The 18317-nt window shown below is 40.1% G+C and overlaps 2 protein-coding genes across 2 annotated transcripts; both read right to left on the bottom strand.

Annotated features, from left to right (window-relative positions):
• Window positions 1–315: 315 nt before the first annotated feature.
• Window positions 316–11716, bottom strand: LOC134185620 (protocadherin Fat 4-like). Its single transcript, XM_062653457.1, has 13 exons — window positions 11567–11716; window positions 10309–10851; window positions 9991–10242; window positions 9412–9933; window positions 9227–9349; window positions 9050–9169; window positions 8866–8982; window positions 6179–6310; window positions 1913–6119; window positions 1532–1849; window positions 1382–1476; window positions 919–1049; window positions 316–831 (listed from the first exon to the last, which is right to left on the bottom strand). The coding sequence occupies exons 1-13, from the start codon at window positions 11685–11687 to the stop codon at window positions 523–525; spliced, it is 6990 nt and encodes a 2329-aa protein (XP_062509441.1). The 5' UTR covers window positions 11688–11716; the 3' UTR covers window positions 316–522.
• A 24-nt stretch (window positions 11717–11740) lies between these two features.
• On the bottom strand, window positions 11741–18271 carry LOC134185184 (mucin-4-like). Its single transcript, XM_062652965.1, has 4 exons — window positions 12710–18271; window positions 12289–12645; window positions 11798–12230; window positions 11741–11751 (listed from the first exon to the last, which is right to left on the bottom strand). The coding sequence occupies exons 1-4, from the start codon at window positions 18269–18271 to the stop codon at window positions 11741–11743; spliced, it is 6363 nt and encodes a 2120-aa protein (XP_062508949.1).
• Window positions 18272–18317: the final 46 nt, after the last annotated feature.

The raw sequence follows: 18317 nt of genomic DNA on the forward strand, positions 1-18317 counted from the left end.
AGCTACAAGAATAGCTAGCGGTGTCATTGCGTCCTCACTCTCTCTTGGCTCAGAGGTTAGTATTTAATTAAATGCAGAAAACTAAAAGCATTGCCGAATTCTCCTGCCTTTCTATTCTATGTCTATGGGTGTGAAGTTCCAACCTCTAAAACCGTTTGGTGTTTGTACAAATATCTTGTACAGTTGTACGTATTATCTAATTTCTCTCTAGATATAGTTTAGTTAGCAATGCTGTTTGCAGTATTTGCCTACATGTACGTATCAATGGTTCTGCCCTAACTCTAGAGACATGTACCCTGTCATGATGTTGTCACATCATCACAATGGCAGTGTTACTTACACGGGACAGAAAGAACACACACATTGCATTGAAAGCATCATGCATTGCAACAGTTTTGTGCACAGTCTTCCTTATGACAGTAAACTCTAATCTGAATGCCATGTTTGACCACTATGTCAGCAACAATCAACTCTGTGTCAATCCTCATAGAGATAAAATCCACGCACGGACTGAAACCAGTACTAGAAGGGACTATCATACAACGCTGATGCCAAGTGCTTCTTATCCTGCCTCTTCTTTCTTGCCACTTCTGTTGCAAACCGAGAAGATGATCGTGTTTCTGCACCAAAATACCGTTCGTAGTAATCATCTGATTCTAAAGGAGGTAGTTCGACTCTGTCAGGCTGGAACGTCACATACTTCTGTTGACGAGGTTCAGGTGATGGACTTCGTCTGTCCAAGTTCTCGGTGGATGTATACGCTCTGACTTCACTCAGTCGATTGAGAGCTTCTTGAGACAGCGAAGCTTGTTTGCTGCTGCCTTTATACGACTAATATAATAAATATACAATTTACATACAATAACGTTCAATCAATGAAACACTGTTATTGGTAATTAATTTCGGTGTGGGACATACCTCACCAGTGGGCTCAGGGTGGGGAGCCCAACTGTGGCCAGAGTCATACGTTGGATCCCACCAAGGAGTGCGGAAGGTTCTTCCCATAATGGGATCAGCCCCTATCATATGCTTCAAAGCTAGGTCATCTCCTAGCAACATAGCAATGAATAGCATGAATGGCAAAAACAAAGTATAAGCGCAAAGAACAGATGATCTAACCCCAAACAGAGCAGAAAAGAAAAACAAACAGGCAAGCAGCAAGGCACCATGCAGGGCAAACTCGTGAGCGAGCAGACGACCACGTAAGTAAACAGGCAGAGACAGACAAGAGAGCAAACAGATGAAAAAAACAAAGGATAGGAGACATCAAACAAGAGACAAACAGAGACAACAAGACAAACAGAGACAACAAGACAGACAACAAGACAGAGACAACAAGACAGAGACAACAAGACAAACAGCACACAGCAATCTAGAGCACCTGATGCCATCTCTGCCATGTCTAAATCATGAGTAGATCCTCGAGTACTAGGAGTGCTTCCTGCAGTGATGTATGGCCGTCCACCATCTCTTTGACTGAAACACAAATGCGTTTGGTAATCAACATGAACACAATCTATAAACTACTTACGTCGCCTTGTCACGCTTTTTGCAGCAAAAGCAGCAGCAAAACAGTAAAATCAAAACAATCGCAACAAATCCACTCACAGCTCCAATCAATGAAATTCCAACAGTTGTTTCAAAAAATCCCTTTGAGCCGCCCCTGTAGCTGGAGACATTCGTAAGTCTGAAGCCCAAGTCTAATGATGCCTCATAAAGATATATGCTGTCCAACTCCATCACAACCACACTTCCTGGAATGAACTCCCGCTGAGACAACTCATTCTTTGTCACAGTGTGATTGTCAGAGTATGATCCCTTCAATATGTAGAAATACAACAGAATTGACCTACAACAGGAACAACCATTTCACACAAAAATATCGAATTTTATGAAATAAATGAGCCCTGACCTGTTGCTCACTCTCACGTAGCTTTGCTCTCTTGCTGTTCCATTGAATGGGCGAGCAATAGTATGCAAAATGTTTTTCTTGTTGTTCTTATAATCGCTCTCAGTGGCACCTTCTAGCGTCATGCTGCATAAATATTCATTACTGAAAACATCTATATAAACTGTGGCAGTGCCTTCGCTTTCAAGCTTTGGATCTCCAGAATCGAAAGCTTTAACAAGTATAAAAAAACGTCCAACTTCAGTACCTGTCTCTGCCAGCACAACAGAAGGCCCATTGATCTTAACAAAAGACTCTGCTGTACCACTCAGTTTAGTATACGTGACTAAACCTGCTAGTTCACCAATGTCTGGATCAATGGCATTCAGTGTTAGCAGTGTTTTCCCAATCTGTTTGTCATTAATGTACAGTTCACTTGCATAATAGCGAAATGTGAAAACTGGGCGCTCATTGATGTCCGTAACAGCAATGTGAATAATCACAGTAGAGGTTTTAGGTACTTTACCCTTGTCAGATGCAACAATGATAACATCTCCTCCCTTGATCCATTTTTCATAGTCAATTGGGCCATTGACACGAAACTCACCATTCTTGAGGTTAATGGTAAACAGTGAAGCAAATGACTCTCCTCCTGGAATAGGATGCAGAGAATACTCGACCACACCATCCATACCAGAGTCATTATCCTTAGCCAACTCTTGCTGTGATATCACTTTACCAATTGGTGAATTTTCATCCACAGTCCACTTAAAATCCTGACTAACAAATTGAGGAGCATGATGATTGTTTGTCGTCACATTGATTGTCAGTTCAACTTCAGTTGATCTTTGTGGAATTCCTTCATCTACTGCTATAACCACCAAATTGTATTGCGTTTCTAATGGTGTGTCTTTAAAGGAGACAGCTGTTGTCACATCTCCAGTCAAAGGACTGATGACAAATAAATCAGTTGCACTGGATAGAGAAAAGCTATATCTGATGACTTCATTTTGGTCATCTCTATCAACAGCATGAACGATTGCAATAAACGTGTCCAACCCTGCTAGCTCGGAAACATTAGCAAAGTAAGCCTGCTGATCAAACTCAGGGTCAAAATCATTTGTTTCCACAACATGAATGATAAAAACGGAGGCAGTAGCAAATGCCGTCAGACTTTGTATACTGTCATCCACTGCCTCAATGGTCAGACTATAGTTTAGTACATGGGCAGGTGGAATAGTCAAAAGAGATATTTCACCATTTTCATTGTTGATATGCAAAAATCCAGGGTTATGCCCCTTGTAAATAAAATACTGAACGTTGTCACCATCTCGGTCAGTTGCAGACACTCTGATAACCGACTTTGGATATGATCCATTGGTGAAAATGGAAGTAGTGTACTGTAACATGTTAAATTCAGGAGCTACAAAATCATCCAACACAAATACTGTCAATAGAGTTGATTGCTCAAATTTTGTATCTGATGCAGTAACAGTCATTTCATAATATGTCTTTATTCGAAAATTCAGCTGCTTTGTAAGAGATACAACTCCAGTAACACTATTAACAATAAATGTTCCATAACCATCCAAAATCCGAAATATGATGGGATTTAATTCTCCATCTGAATCAGTAGCAAACAACCGAGTAACAACTGTGCCTGGCTGTGCACGTTCACTCAGTTGAATGTTGTAGTTACTTGGATGAAATATAGGTTTGTTGTCATTTTCATTGCCTACTAGAATTGTCACAATGCCAACAGCCTTCTCAAAAGGTGGTCGCATTTCAGTTGCTGTAAGAGTGAGAGAATATCGTGAAATGGACTCATAGTCAACAGTTTTTGCTAATTGTAGTATATTTCCATTCAACACAAAGGTATCTCCAATGTTCCCTCCAGAGATTGTTACAGTATGTTTTGCATTGTCTCCGAGATCATCATCTTTAACTGACACTGTCAAGATTGACTGACCAATGCTGCTGTACTCTGATATTGGCACACTAGATAATAGGTTTATAAATTGTGGAACATTGTCATTGATATCAGTCACAATTACTGTCACTGATGCAGTGGCATTCTTTGAGTCCACACTCCCATCATGGACAGTCACTTCTAGATCATAAATGGCTGTAGCTTCCCTGTCAAGAGTTGCCTGCAGCCACAATTGTCCAGTAACTGCATTGATAGAAAACTTGTTCTCTGAGTTTCCTCTTGTAATTGAGTATGAAAGTTGCCCCTGCCTACCTTTGTCAGCATCAGTAGCTTTGACACTACCAATCTGTTCGCCGACAAATGCATTCTCTTCTACTGAAAATGATAGATGAGTTTTCTCAAACACTGGAGCATGTTCGTTAGCAGCAACAACTTGAACAGCAACAACTGTCATTGCTGTCTGATTGACAGAGTCCAAGCATTGAATAGCAAGTGCAAATGATGTCTGATGTTCATAGTCAATTATTTTTGTGGTTTCAATAATACCATCATTGCTTACAACAAAGCTGTCTGTCAGGTCTCCACCAATAATCTTCAATTTCAGTTTACCCTCATCCAACTCGTCAGCATCCACACACGTTACTTTCATGACAGTCACACCTACTGTTGAGTTTTCAGAAACGTTTGCTGAATAAAATGACGGTACAAAGCGTGGAAAGTTGTCATTTACATCAGACACAAAAATGATAACATGTGCAATCGCTGTTCTGTTGCCATCACTTGCTTTAACTGTCAAGTTATATACAGCATCTGTTTCTCTGTCTAACTGTTTCTGCAACCAGATCCTTCCCTTTCTTTCATCTACACCAAATACATTTCCTACATCTCCATCAGTGATCGTGTAACGAACTAACCCTTGTAGCCCCCTATCAAGATCTGTTGCATTGACAGTGCCTAACACGGTACCTGGCAAAGTATCCTCTGGCACAAACAATCTGTACAGTGATCCATTTATAAACACAGGAGTGTGTTCATTGTGCGGTACCAGCCAGACTATGACAGTAGCATATGCAGTATGATTGGCCCTGTCAGTGCACAGTAAAGTGAGCACAAAACTATCCTTCTTTTCGTAATCCAGCTCATGAACAGTCATTACACTGCCATTTGCAGTAACCATAAAGTATCCATTGTCATCGTCATCAACAAGATGAACTTCTAATCCATCCACATCTAGCAAGTCACGATCACCACACAATGTTTTTTGGACTTCTACCTTCGATGACACTGGCTCTGGCAACCTACTGATGTATAGTGATGACGTAAAGAACGGGTCATTGTCGTTGACATCAACTATTGAAACTCCAAGATAAGCTACAGCAGTTTGTGGTCTTCTGCCCTGGTCTTGAGCTGTAATTGTCAAGTTGAAATGTGAAAGTTTTTCATAGTCAACAGATTGTCGTAACCATACTTTGCCACTGATTGCTTCAATAGCAAAGTGATTACCAACATTTCCATTTGTGATGTTGTATAATAGATGACCGTGATGACCGGCATCTAAGTCTGTTGCTTGAATCTCTGTTATATAGCTGCCTATATTTAAGTCTTCCAAGATAGAGACCACATGCATTGTGCCATTGAGAAATACAGGATTGTGCTCATTGACAGGATTAATGTTCACAACAACTAATGCTTGCACGCGATGACCAATAGAGTCAGTGCATATAACTAAAAACTGAATGTTATCCGATAGTTCATAATCTATAGACCTGCTAGTTCGAATAATGCCAGTCTCATCAATAACAAACATACCATCCACACTGTCTGATATATCAAAAAGAAGTTTTCCCACGTCAACAGAGTCTAAATCAGAGCAGCTGACAACTGTAACGACACTACCAGCTGCAGCCGACTCATAAATCTCAGCAATGTACAATGCTTGATTGAATACTGGGCTGTTGTCATTAATGTCATCCACGTCAATAACTACTGTTGCCACAGCAGATTTCTGACTCTGAATTCCCTGGTCGTGTGCTGCAACAGCCAATACGTGCCTTGCTTTTATCTCTCTGTCCAGTAAATCAGTTGTCTGAATTACTCCAGTATTGGGATCAATACTGAAGAGTTTACTACCACTATTTTGATCAAAAAGATCTGCTACAAATCTGAATCTTACTTCTCCTGCTTGATTGAAATCGTCATCTGCTGCTGCTACTTGAACAATGGTCGTGCCAAGAGGCACACTCTCATTCACTGATGCAGCATAACTGTTGGAGTTAAAGATAGGCTTGTACAAGTTCAGCTCTTAATGAGAAAACCATTCTAAATCTTCACAACAACAGCATACAGACAAAGAAATTTACCTATTTCACACAACGATCCTGTCCATCCTTGCAATGTTGAGCAATTACATCCAGAAACATGATGACATTGTGCACCATTCTGACAGTCACAATTCAGACTGCAACCCAAACCAAATTTTCCAGAAGAGCAAACTAAACAAAACACACAGCAAAAGAGCTCAGGTCTAAGAAACGATACTATGCATTTAGAGTTTATAATATGTACTACCTCACCATCCCGTTCTTCGCAAGGGCAGATTTACGGCCATTTTTAGGCTTAGCGCATAACAGTTGGACTGATGAAGCACGTGTTGTAAGTGCGTGTTGAAAAAAACGGCGGTGCTCATCATTAACTCTTTCATTGACTAAAAAAGAACTTTTAGTAGAAACTTTCGTGATCTGTCAATGGGCACTGCATTGGGTACTGTGAGTCAAGCCGGCGAATAGCTTCGTCATTTTTTCCTGTTGCAGTGATAACTTTCGTTGCTTCGCCTTTGACGATATAGCAGACAGAGAGCACTTTTTGGGAGGCATTTTGACAGTGTACAGGGAGTTTGCTGTAATGACGCGAGCATTTGTAATGCCACAATAAAGGTGCGACATTACAATAGGTGACATGACAATGAGTAGCCATAGGATGACATCAAGAAGTACAGATGAACGCCAGCAATGCATACGTATAGGACACAGAGCATGTTCACACCAGGCCTAATCATAGTTTGGCGTTAGTGCACTAACACCACTTGTTCACACAGGTCCTAATCATAATCAGTGTAACACCATTCTGACACCATTCTAACGCCGCAAAAGTAGTATTACAACCACATTAGTAAGTGGCATTAGTGGTTGCACATGACTTTGGCACGTGAGGTAGTATACAAGATAGAGCATGCCGCCAATGTTTCTGATGTGGTGTTGTATGTTTAAACATACAAATGCAGCAACAACATGGCGACGTATGTGGAAGTGCAGGCAGATGTCTACCACTGTACATGTGACAACTTCCTGCCATCCCTGAAAGAGCTACCAGAAAAAGCAAACTAAATGTTTCCCTCTTCAACCTAAAGCAATGGATTTGGCAAGACAATCCACACAAATTCTTGCCAGATATGGCAGAAGAAAACTGTCGAGGCTAATTACACTTAGCCTCGTGTAGCCAGTCTCTCCCCTTTTCTATTTTCGGTAGGCGGGGAGGGTCTGGTGCAGTTGCTTTGATGTCTTCGTATTGCCGCTTGTATGATAAACGGTCAACTAAAGACTGGATGTGCCTGGCACTGAGCAGCTACTTATCTCTTATGCAAACTGGCTGGAATTCCTTCTCTTTGTCTTCTTGCAAATTGTGTTGTCATGTGAGCGATGCAGTTATGTCTTTGCAAATGTGTAACTTCTATGTGTACTTACACAGCACTCAGGGCATCGACAACAGCCTAGACGTAACTTACGAGTGTCAATCAGTCGCCCTGTCTCTGTTCTGACTGCGTCACTAGCTACTGTATGTATATGTAACTACTTAAATACTGACGCAATCTATAGTGATGGACGCAGGCAAGTCTTCACGTAGGTAACGTTGGAACGTCAATTGCTTTCAGCGCCTACCCAGTGACCACTCTGTATCCGTCACCAACCTTTGCATATACGTATATGTGCCTGAATACTGACGCAACAGTAACAGCAAGAATGGAACGTCTTCACACTGCAACGTCCATTGTTTCCATGGCCACTGACTACGCAGTGAGCACGCTCTGCGTGTCTGGTCGACCTCTAGCTAGCAAGAGACAACAAAACATGAGCGACTGATCGACACTCGTAAGTTACCTCTAGGCTGTCGTCGACGCCCTAAGTGCTGTGTAAGTACACATAGAAGTTACACATTCGCAGAGACATGACTGCGTCGCTCACATGACAACACAATTCGAAGAGAAGAAAATTCCAGCCAGTTTGCATAAGAGATAAGTAGTCACTCAGTGCCAAGCACATCCGGTCTTTAGTTGACCATTTATCGTACAAGCGGCAACACGAAGACATCAAAGCAACTGCACCAGACCCTCTCCGCCCACCAAAAATAGAAAAGGGGAGGGGCTGGCTACACGAGACTAAATTACACTCACGTGCCCACAGTGACTTACTAATCATAATTAGCGGTGTGAATGCGCTTGCATTAATGTTGGCCTAATCATAGTTAGCCTAATCATAGTTAGTCCAGCTGTCGGTGTGAACATGCTCACAGACTAACGAAAAAGTCACCAGTTGCTATTCCAAAGTGAGAAAAGATCGCATGCTAAAGGAGAAGCAAAGAAGTGCAGTGGTTTGTGAGCGCATAAAAAAAAAAACTTTTTGTGACATCCCGATTTTCAAAAAAAACCACAGTGCAAAGCAAAGTACAGGGCACCAGATACTGCAAAGAGCACTAGTTGTTTTTCAAAAGTAGAGAAGCTCATGTGCTAAAGGAGGAGCAGAAAGGAACAACAGTTTGCAAGCAATTACAAAAAAAATTCAAAATGGCTGCACCCATAGGACTACTTACATTATATATATATATATATATATATATATATATTTTTTTTTTTTTTTTTTTTTTTTTATACATATATAGTTTATTCAAATATAAATAATAGCTACCCCTCCACTAATATATATATATATATATATATATATATATAGATTTAATTATTAAAACTAAATTACAATGATCAAGACCATGCACATACCAGAGCAAGTTGTGTTATCATCATTCAATTTGTAGCCGGTAATGCAACTGCAAATTGACTGATTTGCTACAACAGCACACAGCTGAGAGCAATTATTTGTCCCACAAACGTGAGATGCTACATGAGAAAGACCATAAACAAACAAATACAGCAAACACACATACATGTGTGTGTCCATCCATACCAAGACAGTGAGACCCATCATCTTGAAGACTATAGCCAGCAAAACAGGAACAATTGTACATTCCAGGACCATTCACACAAACCTGTTCACACTCAGTTGCTTCCTGACACTCGTCAATATCTGCAGTAGACACAACTGCAAGCAGCAATCTCATTATGCCGACACTCAGCAACTCACCAAAGCAGTTCTTTCTATTTTGGGATAATTTGTAGCCATCCCAACATGAGCAAGAAAAATTTCCTGGACTGTTGGTGCACAACTGTTCACAGTCATTCATCTCTAGCTCACACTCATCAATATCTAAAGTAACCAAAGTATTCGATGCTGAGTCAGATAACTACAAATCACAACTAACAACTAACCGTCGCATTTTGCTCCAATTTCTTCATAGCCAGATGGACATGGGTCACAGTAGAATCCAACCATAGGAGCAGCATTGTCATGACAGCTTGTTCCTGCAAGGCAAGGGGTACTCATGCATCCATCAAAGTCATTCTCACAGTGCCAACCAGTGTATGCATCTGAACAGTTACATGGCACAAACTGGAACCGATTAGCATCATACCCATCCAGTAAAGCATTATTAAAGTTGCAGCTCCCATTGTTCAGGCAGTCACAGAAGTTGATGTACGGTAGGTAACCAACAGATGCTCCACTTTCTGATGTTACTACAATTTCCAACTTTAGGCTTGCATGCTGATGATCCACAGAGTACACTGTCCAGTTCAAAACTCCACCTACCGAGACTCTTGCTCCAAACGCAGGATGAATAACTTCAAATTTTGTATTTGACTCATCTTGTTCTGAAAGTATGGACATAATCAGTGGCTTTCCTAGTGTCATATTAATCATTGCAGGAGCCGTAACATTCGGTGAAATTCGTTCTATATAGTAGAACATGCATCAACAAATATATTACAAAGAAAAGCATTCAATTGTACCCAGCTCAGAATTTTGTTGTTGAAACAATTCATCAGCTAGCCTTGAAGCCTTTCCTATACTTACACTCTGTGTTCTTGATGCATCATAGATACATGCATAGTTGTCTCCACACACTTTCAAAACCTCCATATGCAATGCACTGTTATTGAATGTAGGAGGACCAAACTCAGGAACAAATGTCAAATTATTATATGTCCAATAATCTGCTCCTTGCAAGTATGTAAATAAGGACTCATCTGGTTGGACTCTCCCTATAATATAATCCTTCAGATTAGGCAATTTACATACATGTATCATGTTATAGACTTATGTCTTACAAAGTTCTCCAAAATGATAAAAGATAGTTTTCTCACTAGAATTTGCATTAAGGACTGTGCCATTTGGAAGAAGTAAGTCATCATAAGAATTATCATTATAATTTCCAAGAAGACCCTTTGTTTGTTTCCTTTTAAACTCTTGTGACAGAAATGCTGTTCCTGACAGCATATCTACTGTAGGAGAGACTGTGAAACTAAATCCAGCTGCATGCAATAGCTTCACAGAACCATTAGCTGATGTAGTATCAAGAAAAAGATCATTGTCTATAAACTGTTCAGTATCTCGTGAGACTGCACTTCCATTGACATAAACAATAGTAGAGTTACCATCAATAAGTTCAAACTGAACAACAACAGAATCTCGATGTTTTACTGCAAATGCTGAAAATACTGTTCCTTCAGCACTGTTTGCAGCACGCTTTGTTCTAGATTGGATTAAAAAGAGTCCATTGGCAACACTTGCCAAGAGATACTCACCAAGTCCATTGAATGTGTACCGAAAACCATCTAATGTAACCAGATGAGGATCTCCCCATGATAATGCTGTAACAGCAAAAGCACAATGAATTGCATGTGACAAATTTCTAAAACTAAAATTCTTCCCAAGTAATTGAAAATCAGAACTACACCCCAATGCACGAGTACAAATAACGTTATTAAATATTAAGCAAAGAAAATTTATTGCAAATTTAAAATTTCAAAAGCGTCTGCATTTAAAACATTTAATTTCAATCCAATTTTACCACAAAAGCAGACTGCAGCAAACTAGAACAACTTCTTATCACCTCACATTGAACACAATAAAGAACCACTTTAGCATCATCACTGACAAGGATTCTATAATCTGCAGAGTCAATGTTTCTGAAAAGTACAGCTCTAGAATACTGTCAAAAGCAACCCCAAAACTTGCTATACTGTAACTTGTTATATGGGAAATATACCAACCCAAACAATAGATGCAATGATACAAGCATAACAGTCTCGTAATTTGAAATACAAGTTTTATTGGAAAAGTCTCTAGAAATAATTCTCAGACTGCCAAATTAGTCAGTATCAAGAGACATTTTCCCTCTATACAACATTGCAACATGTATAAGTACCCTAAATATTTAAAAGTATATACGACTTCATGTTTCACTCTATACCTTCAGTGCAAACAATGCAATTAACAATACATAAACTTACTTTACTGCAACTGACTAATACTGTGCAACATCCTAGTAAAACAAAGTTTTAGTGCACACAAAGCAACACGTACCAATATCTGGAGCTATATAGTCTTGACATGTGAGAAGCGGCCTTTTCTCAGAGTACAGATGACAATAGGAAGACTCCAAACAACACTTATGATAAGGTAATATATCATTTGCTTCATACATCTTGTAGCTGCTGAAGTGATACCGTGTATAATGGCTGCCATCAGGAACACCACTCAACAGATAGCTGCCATAGAGAAAGCTGAGGCCAGAAGGTGGTAAAGAGTAGCAACATCGTTGGCCAGAGCCATCTGCCAGTGAAAAACGACGAGAACCACAGTAGGAGCCAAACTGCACCTGAAATGTTGCATCAATCAGAGCTTGTTCGTATGTACATGGACACGGATACAAATATGCTGGAGGATCAGGTTCATGAAGATACCAGTTAAGACACTCCTGAGATGAGCTGAATTGATTAGAAGTTCCATCAACACGAAAAAACCATTTTCCTCGTTCACCTGTATTTCCAATCTTCTGACCTATATCAAATATCTCAACTGTTTCAGAATCAGGATGATTGTAGAAGTTCTCATAATCTCCCGCATTGTATCCAATCACTGCAGAAAACTGACTGTGAGATGACCACTGTATAGCATTTTGTGGGTAAACAAAAAGCAGAGCAGAGAGAACACCGTTCGTCACAGTTACGGCCTGAAATGTAGCTACCTGCAAAGAACAAGAGCAAAGATATTACTATTTATTGACCACAAAACACACTAAGTACCTCAATATCTTGATATATAAAACCATCATACGGTGCAACCTGGAACCATGTTGTGACAAGAGCCCATGTTGCATTGAATTCACGAAATATGTCATACTCAAGTAATTCATTGCTGTACCTTCGTATATCATCAGTCAGCATCTGAAGCATTAGTTTAGATGCCTCACTTGAATGCTTTTTTGAATAAACATGGTAGTAAATGGCTGAACCATTGGTAAGATTAGAGAATTTGGAATGCCGAGTATCAATGTCTGACCAGAATGGTGCAATTATAGAATGTCCTCCAATGAATGGGAATGCTTTTGCATTGTAACTGATGAAGGCACCATCAACAGATAACAAACCATTCACAGAAATCTACAAACCAAAATCAAGATTGCTAATAGCATGTACAACTCAAAGTCAAGTCTATCCTCCTTACACATAATTGTCTCTTTAAGTCTCCAAAGAAGATAAATCCGCTATCAGGAAAGACACATATGCCAATTTCATCATCACCAGAAAGAAGCTCGGCATCTCCTTCAGTGGGTCCAAAAGGATACAAACCAAAAAAGGGTACCGAGGGAGTTGTAGGAGTTGCTGAAAGAGATGGAGTTGGTGTTGGCCCTAAAGCAATTATCACACTGTCTGAAAATTGTATTGACTGTAACTGAGACAAAGAAGTGGATAACTCTTGAGTTGAAGCCAACTGTCCAAATTTGTCTGTGGATGAGGCCAAAAGACTGCTTGATTCAACTGAAGAGATAATAGGTATTCGAATGTGGGATGACAAATAGGTTTTGTTAGGACTGTACAAGGGTGTTGAAACAATCACTTTGGTCATCTGTCCCACAAGTACAGACGATGTCATTGCAGAGGTACTGTTCACCAAACCTATTCCACTTTGAAGTGATCCAATTACTGCTGAAACTTGAACTGGTGTAGGAAACAGTACCTGCAAAGACACAGACTTCTCTAAAGTTTCTGAAATCTTTGGAGTGGTGAGGAATACTTCCATTGCTGTTGACCGAAGTAAAGCCGCTAGAACAAATGTTGACTTTGTATTAATGCTATGATAAGATGTTGAACTTTGAGTAAAAGAAACAGTTTCTGGCAACAGCAAACCAGATGGTGAAGGTGACACAAAAACTTGGGTTTTCAACAAAAAAGGAACCGTTTGTAGAATTCCAGAATGCTCAGCTGTAGATGACATATCACCAGGCATTACCAAAGACGGGGAAGTTACTCCATGTGAAGCTGAAACAATGACAGGTAGTGTTGTTGGCTGACTGACCAATATCAAATCTTGTGTAGTTTCAATAGACTTTGTAGCTAGCATTGAGTCTCTTGTTTCAAAATCTGTTGAAAAGCTGCTCAAAGAACTGCCTTCTATTTCAGTGACGTACTTCGTAAGATCAACAACAGCTGTTGATTGTGTTTGATACAATTGACTGTAAACTGACGCACTACTCATCATAGCAAATACAGCCACAGTTGATAAACTGTGTCGAGAATCATAATCATAACCTACTAGTTGTGAATATGTTGGCAGAGCAATTGTAAAATCAGTAGCTGTGCTTAGAGATTGCAACTGCAACAAAGATGGCTTAAGCACACTTTGTGTTGAAGACACACTCTGTAGAGTGTTGTTGGTAAATGTTGCCACCACCTCTGATGTCGCTTCAACTTCTTTTGACTGAATGATAGACACAACAGATGTTGGAAACACTGACTGGGGCAAAATTATGCTTTCTCCGGTTGATGACATCATAGACAACACAGTCATAGTTGATAAATTGTGCTCTATTGGTTGTGAATATGTAGGCAAGGCAATTGTAAAACCCGAAGCTGTAATTGAAGATTGCAACTGCAACAAAGATGGCTTAAGGATGCTCTGTGTTAAAGAGATGCTCTGTAGAGTGTTGTTGGTGAGAGCTACCGGCATCTCTGATGTCACTTCACCAGAAACGGAAGGCACAACTTCTGTCAACTGAATGATAGAAACAATTGGCGATGGAAACACAGATTGATGTAACAATACACTTTCACTGGCTGATGGCAATGGTTGAATTGAGCCAACAGATAAACTAGTAGAAAGCACTGTTGACTCTACAGTAGCACTTGAAGGTTCCAATAAAAGCATTGATGAGTATTTTGAGCTTGTTGCTGACAAATCTGTAATAGAGGCAATAGGAAGCACAGTTGTAATATCAGGTGCATACTGTGATCTACTCTCTGAATGCTGTACAGAAACAACAAAGTTTGAAGAAAAGATGGAAGGTGACGGCGTCAAGAACACCTCAAGCTGCTTTGAATAAAAAGCGTTAGACAGAGATGTTGGTGTAGGAGTCGTTGTTTTTACTGATTTCAAAATACCAAGGGTAGCATCTCCTTCAGTAGATATAGTAGAAAGCTCTAGTGTTGTTGCAGTTGAGAGAATTGATGATGTTAGCAACAGCTCTGTGATCAATGAACGCCTTTCTTTAAGCATTGAATAAGGTGTTGAGACAGCAACTGATTGTGTTGAGATGATTACATTTGCATCAGATAAAATTGTCTCAGAAGCACGATCTAAATCCAATACTGTTGAAGATGTCAACAAATCAGGTGACAATATAACTGGTGTTGGCAAGGCAAGAGTCGTAGGGAGGTTTTGAGGAATTATGCTGCTGCTGCTGCTATGCAAAGCTGTACTTGATGACATTTCAGATGCCTTTGATAACAGTAGTTTAGTTGTGACTGGCATAAATAAACTGAGACCAAAAACATGCTGTGTAGATAAACTAAACTTTGACGAAACCATTCTGTCATGTGTACTGAAGATGGATGTGATGACCGTTGTCAAGAGAGTTTGATGTTCAGTAGACAATACAAAATCAACAGTATCTGAAAAAGTAGACAAAGTTGATGTTGAAAGTAAGGTAGAAGTAGAAGGAACCTTTGCAGTAAATGAGGACTGCTGCATAGCTGATGTTGCCGACATCATTTCTCCACTGATAGGAATGGCTGAGGCTACTGCTGTGGCTGTGTCATATCCAACAGTACTTGGCACAGATATATCTGCACTTGTCTGTCTTTGGTCATCTATAGATTTAATAGCACTTGGTACTAAAACACTTGAAGGTCCTTGAGCAATAGAATCATGAGTATCTGTAGTAGTTGCTTCTCTTAGTGTTGTGCTGGCACTTTGAGTCAACTCAGGAGGTACTAAAGTAAAAGACTTGAACAAATATGTAAAACTTGTGTCATGTACCATAGAAGTCAAAGTCAAAGTCTCAGCAGTGCTTGCAAATGAGTGAACAGGTAATAACGACAATATCGTTACCTTGCCCGTCATACCACTTGCTATCGTTTCAATAGTAGTAGAAGTCTGAACATCACTTTGAGACAACAGGGAATCAAATCCGACTGTTGGGACAGTCCCTAATAAACTTCCCTTTGTTGTTGTAACCAATGTTAGTAGCTTGGGTAAGGCAATAGACTGTGTTACAGCTGGTGACACTACAATAGAATTCGTATTCATTATAAAGTCGCTCTTTGTAAATAGAACAGTTTCAGATAATGTTGTCACTGTTGACACAACTGGCCTACTTTCTGTGGCAGATGGAAGGATTAGAGCTGTAGTACTTTGTGAAAGCAAATGTGTAGAAACCATAGCTGGATTTGGTGTTGTTTCAGAAGAGACATACAAGACTGATGATAGCAACACAGATTTCATGTTCAATGAATATGCGGTAAACACATTTTCTTCTGCATCTAATGATGATTGCATTTGTAGCTGTTGACTCTTCCCTGTAAATGCAGACTGGACAGTCGTAGGATTGAGGAATGCAGCAGACATTGTGGTATGTGTAGAAGAAGTACTAATTACAACTTGTGCTGTTTGTTTGACTGAATCAAATGTTGATACCAAGGTCTCTACTATAACGTCAGTAGCACTACGTGATGTTAAACTACCAACAAATAAAAGCGATGAAGCTGCTCCAGCTCGAGTACTAGGCAAAACAATATTTTTTGAACCTGATATGACAGACGAATCTGCAGCATGTGACATCGTTGATAGCAAAAAAACATTTACTGATGATGTAACAGCCTTCTGAGATAATGTCTGCACACCTGATAAAAGCAATTGATTTCCTGACGCAGACACAGTTGCACCAACACTAAGGCTGGCCAAAGTCATATTTAGTAAAACTGTTTGGCCAGAAAAACCTACTGCAGACGTTGAAGACATGTCTCCTGCTAAAACAGTGTTAGGTAGCAAAACTGATGTAGATTCTGATGGAAAATATGTAGTAGGTGATTTGGTTACTAACACAAACACATTTACAGATGATGAAACAGTCTTCTGAAATGATGCCTGTACACCTGATGAAAGCACTTGATCTTCTGAAGCTGACACAGTTGTAGCAGCATCGCTAATGCTAGACAAGACAGTATTTGGTAAAACTGATTGCTGAAAAGATCCTAAAGAAGATGTCAAAGGCATGTCTCCAGCCAAAGTGGTATCAGGCAATAAAACTGATGTAGACGCTGACATAGATGATGGGGTGGATAGCAGAAAAGCATCTGTAGATGGCGTAACAGTCCTCTGAGATGATGGCTGCACACCTAATGAAAGTAGTTGACCTCTTGAAGCTGAGATATCTGGCTCTAATACTGTAGATATCAAATACTTATCCAATGACAAGTCAGATGATGCCTGCACTCCAGAAGACAACAGCAGTGACTTTGTACTTTGTAATGCACCTGCGTTACCAGAAGACTTAGATAACAGGGCATTCGCATAACTTGCTTGCGATGATAAAGTAAAACCGCTCACATGTACTGTAGCAGAAAGATAGAAGCTGGTATCAGCATCTAATTCTTTCACAACAGATTGGCTGATTTTGGATGACAACACTTTACTTGGAGATGCGTTTTCTGCACTTTTAAGCACACTAGATGAAACAGTAATGGATGAAGAGATAAATCCAATGGTGCTCACAGGATGTGCTGTTGAAGTTGTAGCATAACTATGTGTAGCTAAAGAACTTGCTTCTGCTGACATTAAAGATCTACCGGTTTCTGCCATTGGCGTTTGGACCAACCTGGTAGGAGCAGGAGTACTCAGTAATGCCACACTGTTATAACTTACACCACTAAACACTGGTGGTAATGACACGGTTTTAACAGTGACAGTCCCTGTTGTTGTTGATAGATTAACAACAGGTGACAATGATGCTCCAAAAATAGTACTAGCCAGTTCAGAACTAGCCATTGGCGTTTGGACCAACCTGGTAGGAGCAGGATCACTCAGTAATGCCACACTGTTATAACTTACACCACTAAACACTGGTGGTAATGACACGGTTTTAACAGTAACAGTCCCTGTTGTTGTTGATAGATTAACAACAGGTGACAATGATGCTCCAAAAATAGTACTAGGCAGTTCAGAACTAGCCATTGGCGTTTGGACCAACCTGGTAGGAGCAGGATCACTCAGTAATGCCACACTGTTATAACTTACACCACTAAACACTGGTGGTAATGACACGGTTTTAACAGTAACAGTCCCTGTTGTTGTTGATAGATTAACAACAGGTGACAATGATGCTCCGAGAATAGTACTAGGTAGTTCAGAACTAGCCATTGGCGTTTGGACCAACCTGGTAGGAGCAGGAGTACTCAGTAATGCCACACTGTTATAACTTACACCACTAAACACTGGTGGTAATGACACGGTTTTAACAGTGACAGTCCCTGTTGTTGTTGATAGATTAACAACAGGTGACAATGATGCTCCGAAAATAGTACTAGCCAGTTCAGAACTAGCCATTGGCGTTTGGACCAACCTGGTAGGAGCAGGATCACTCAGTAATGCCACACTGTCATAACTTACACCACTAAACACTGGTGGTAATGACACGGTTTTAACAGTGACAGTCCCTGTTGTTGTTGATAGATTAACAACAGGTGACAATGATGCTCCAAAAATAGTACTAGCCAGTTCAGAACTAGCCATTGGCGTTTGGACCAACCTGGTAGGAGCAGGATCACTCAGTAATGCC

The sequence above is a fragment of the Corticium candelabrum genome, chromosome 10, assembly GCF_963422355.1.
Source record: "Corticium candelabrum chromosome 10, ooCorCand1.1, whole genome shotgun sequence".
NCBI classification, from domain to species: Eukaryota; Metazoa; Porifera; class Homoscleromorpha; order Homosclerophorida; family Plakinidae; genus Corticium; species Corticium candelabrum.

Bases quoted from the DNA above. Each gene is read 5' to 3' on its own strand.
- LOC134185620 (XM_062653457.1), bottom strand. From the start codon at position 11,687: ATGTATGAAGCAAATGATATATTACCTTATCATAAGTGTTGTTTGGAG. The intron at 10,243-10,308 runs GTAAGACATAAG...ATTATATTATAG, and splicing joins TTATCATTTTGGAGAACTTT to GGAGAGTCCAACCAGATGAG. The intron at 6,311-8,865 runs GTATGTGCATGG...TGTTTTGTTTAG, and splicing joins TGATAACACAACTTGCTCTG to TTTGCTCTTCTGGAAAATTT.
- LOC134185184 (XM_062652965.1), bottom strand. From the start codon at position 18,271: ATGGCTAGTTCTGAACTGGCTAGTACTATTTTTGGAGCATCATTGTCA. The intron at 12,646-12,709 runs GTAAGGAGGATA...TTTGGTTTGTAG, and splicing joins ACTTAAAGAGACAATTATGT to ATTTCTGTGAATGGTTTGTT. The intron at 12,231-12,288 runs GTACTTAGTGTG...TGTTCTTTGCAG, and splicing joins TTATATATCAAGATATTGAG to GTAGCTACATTTCAGGCCGT.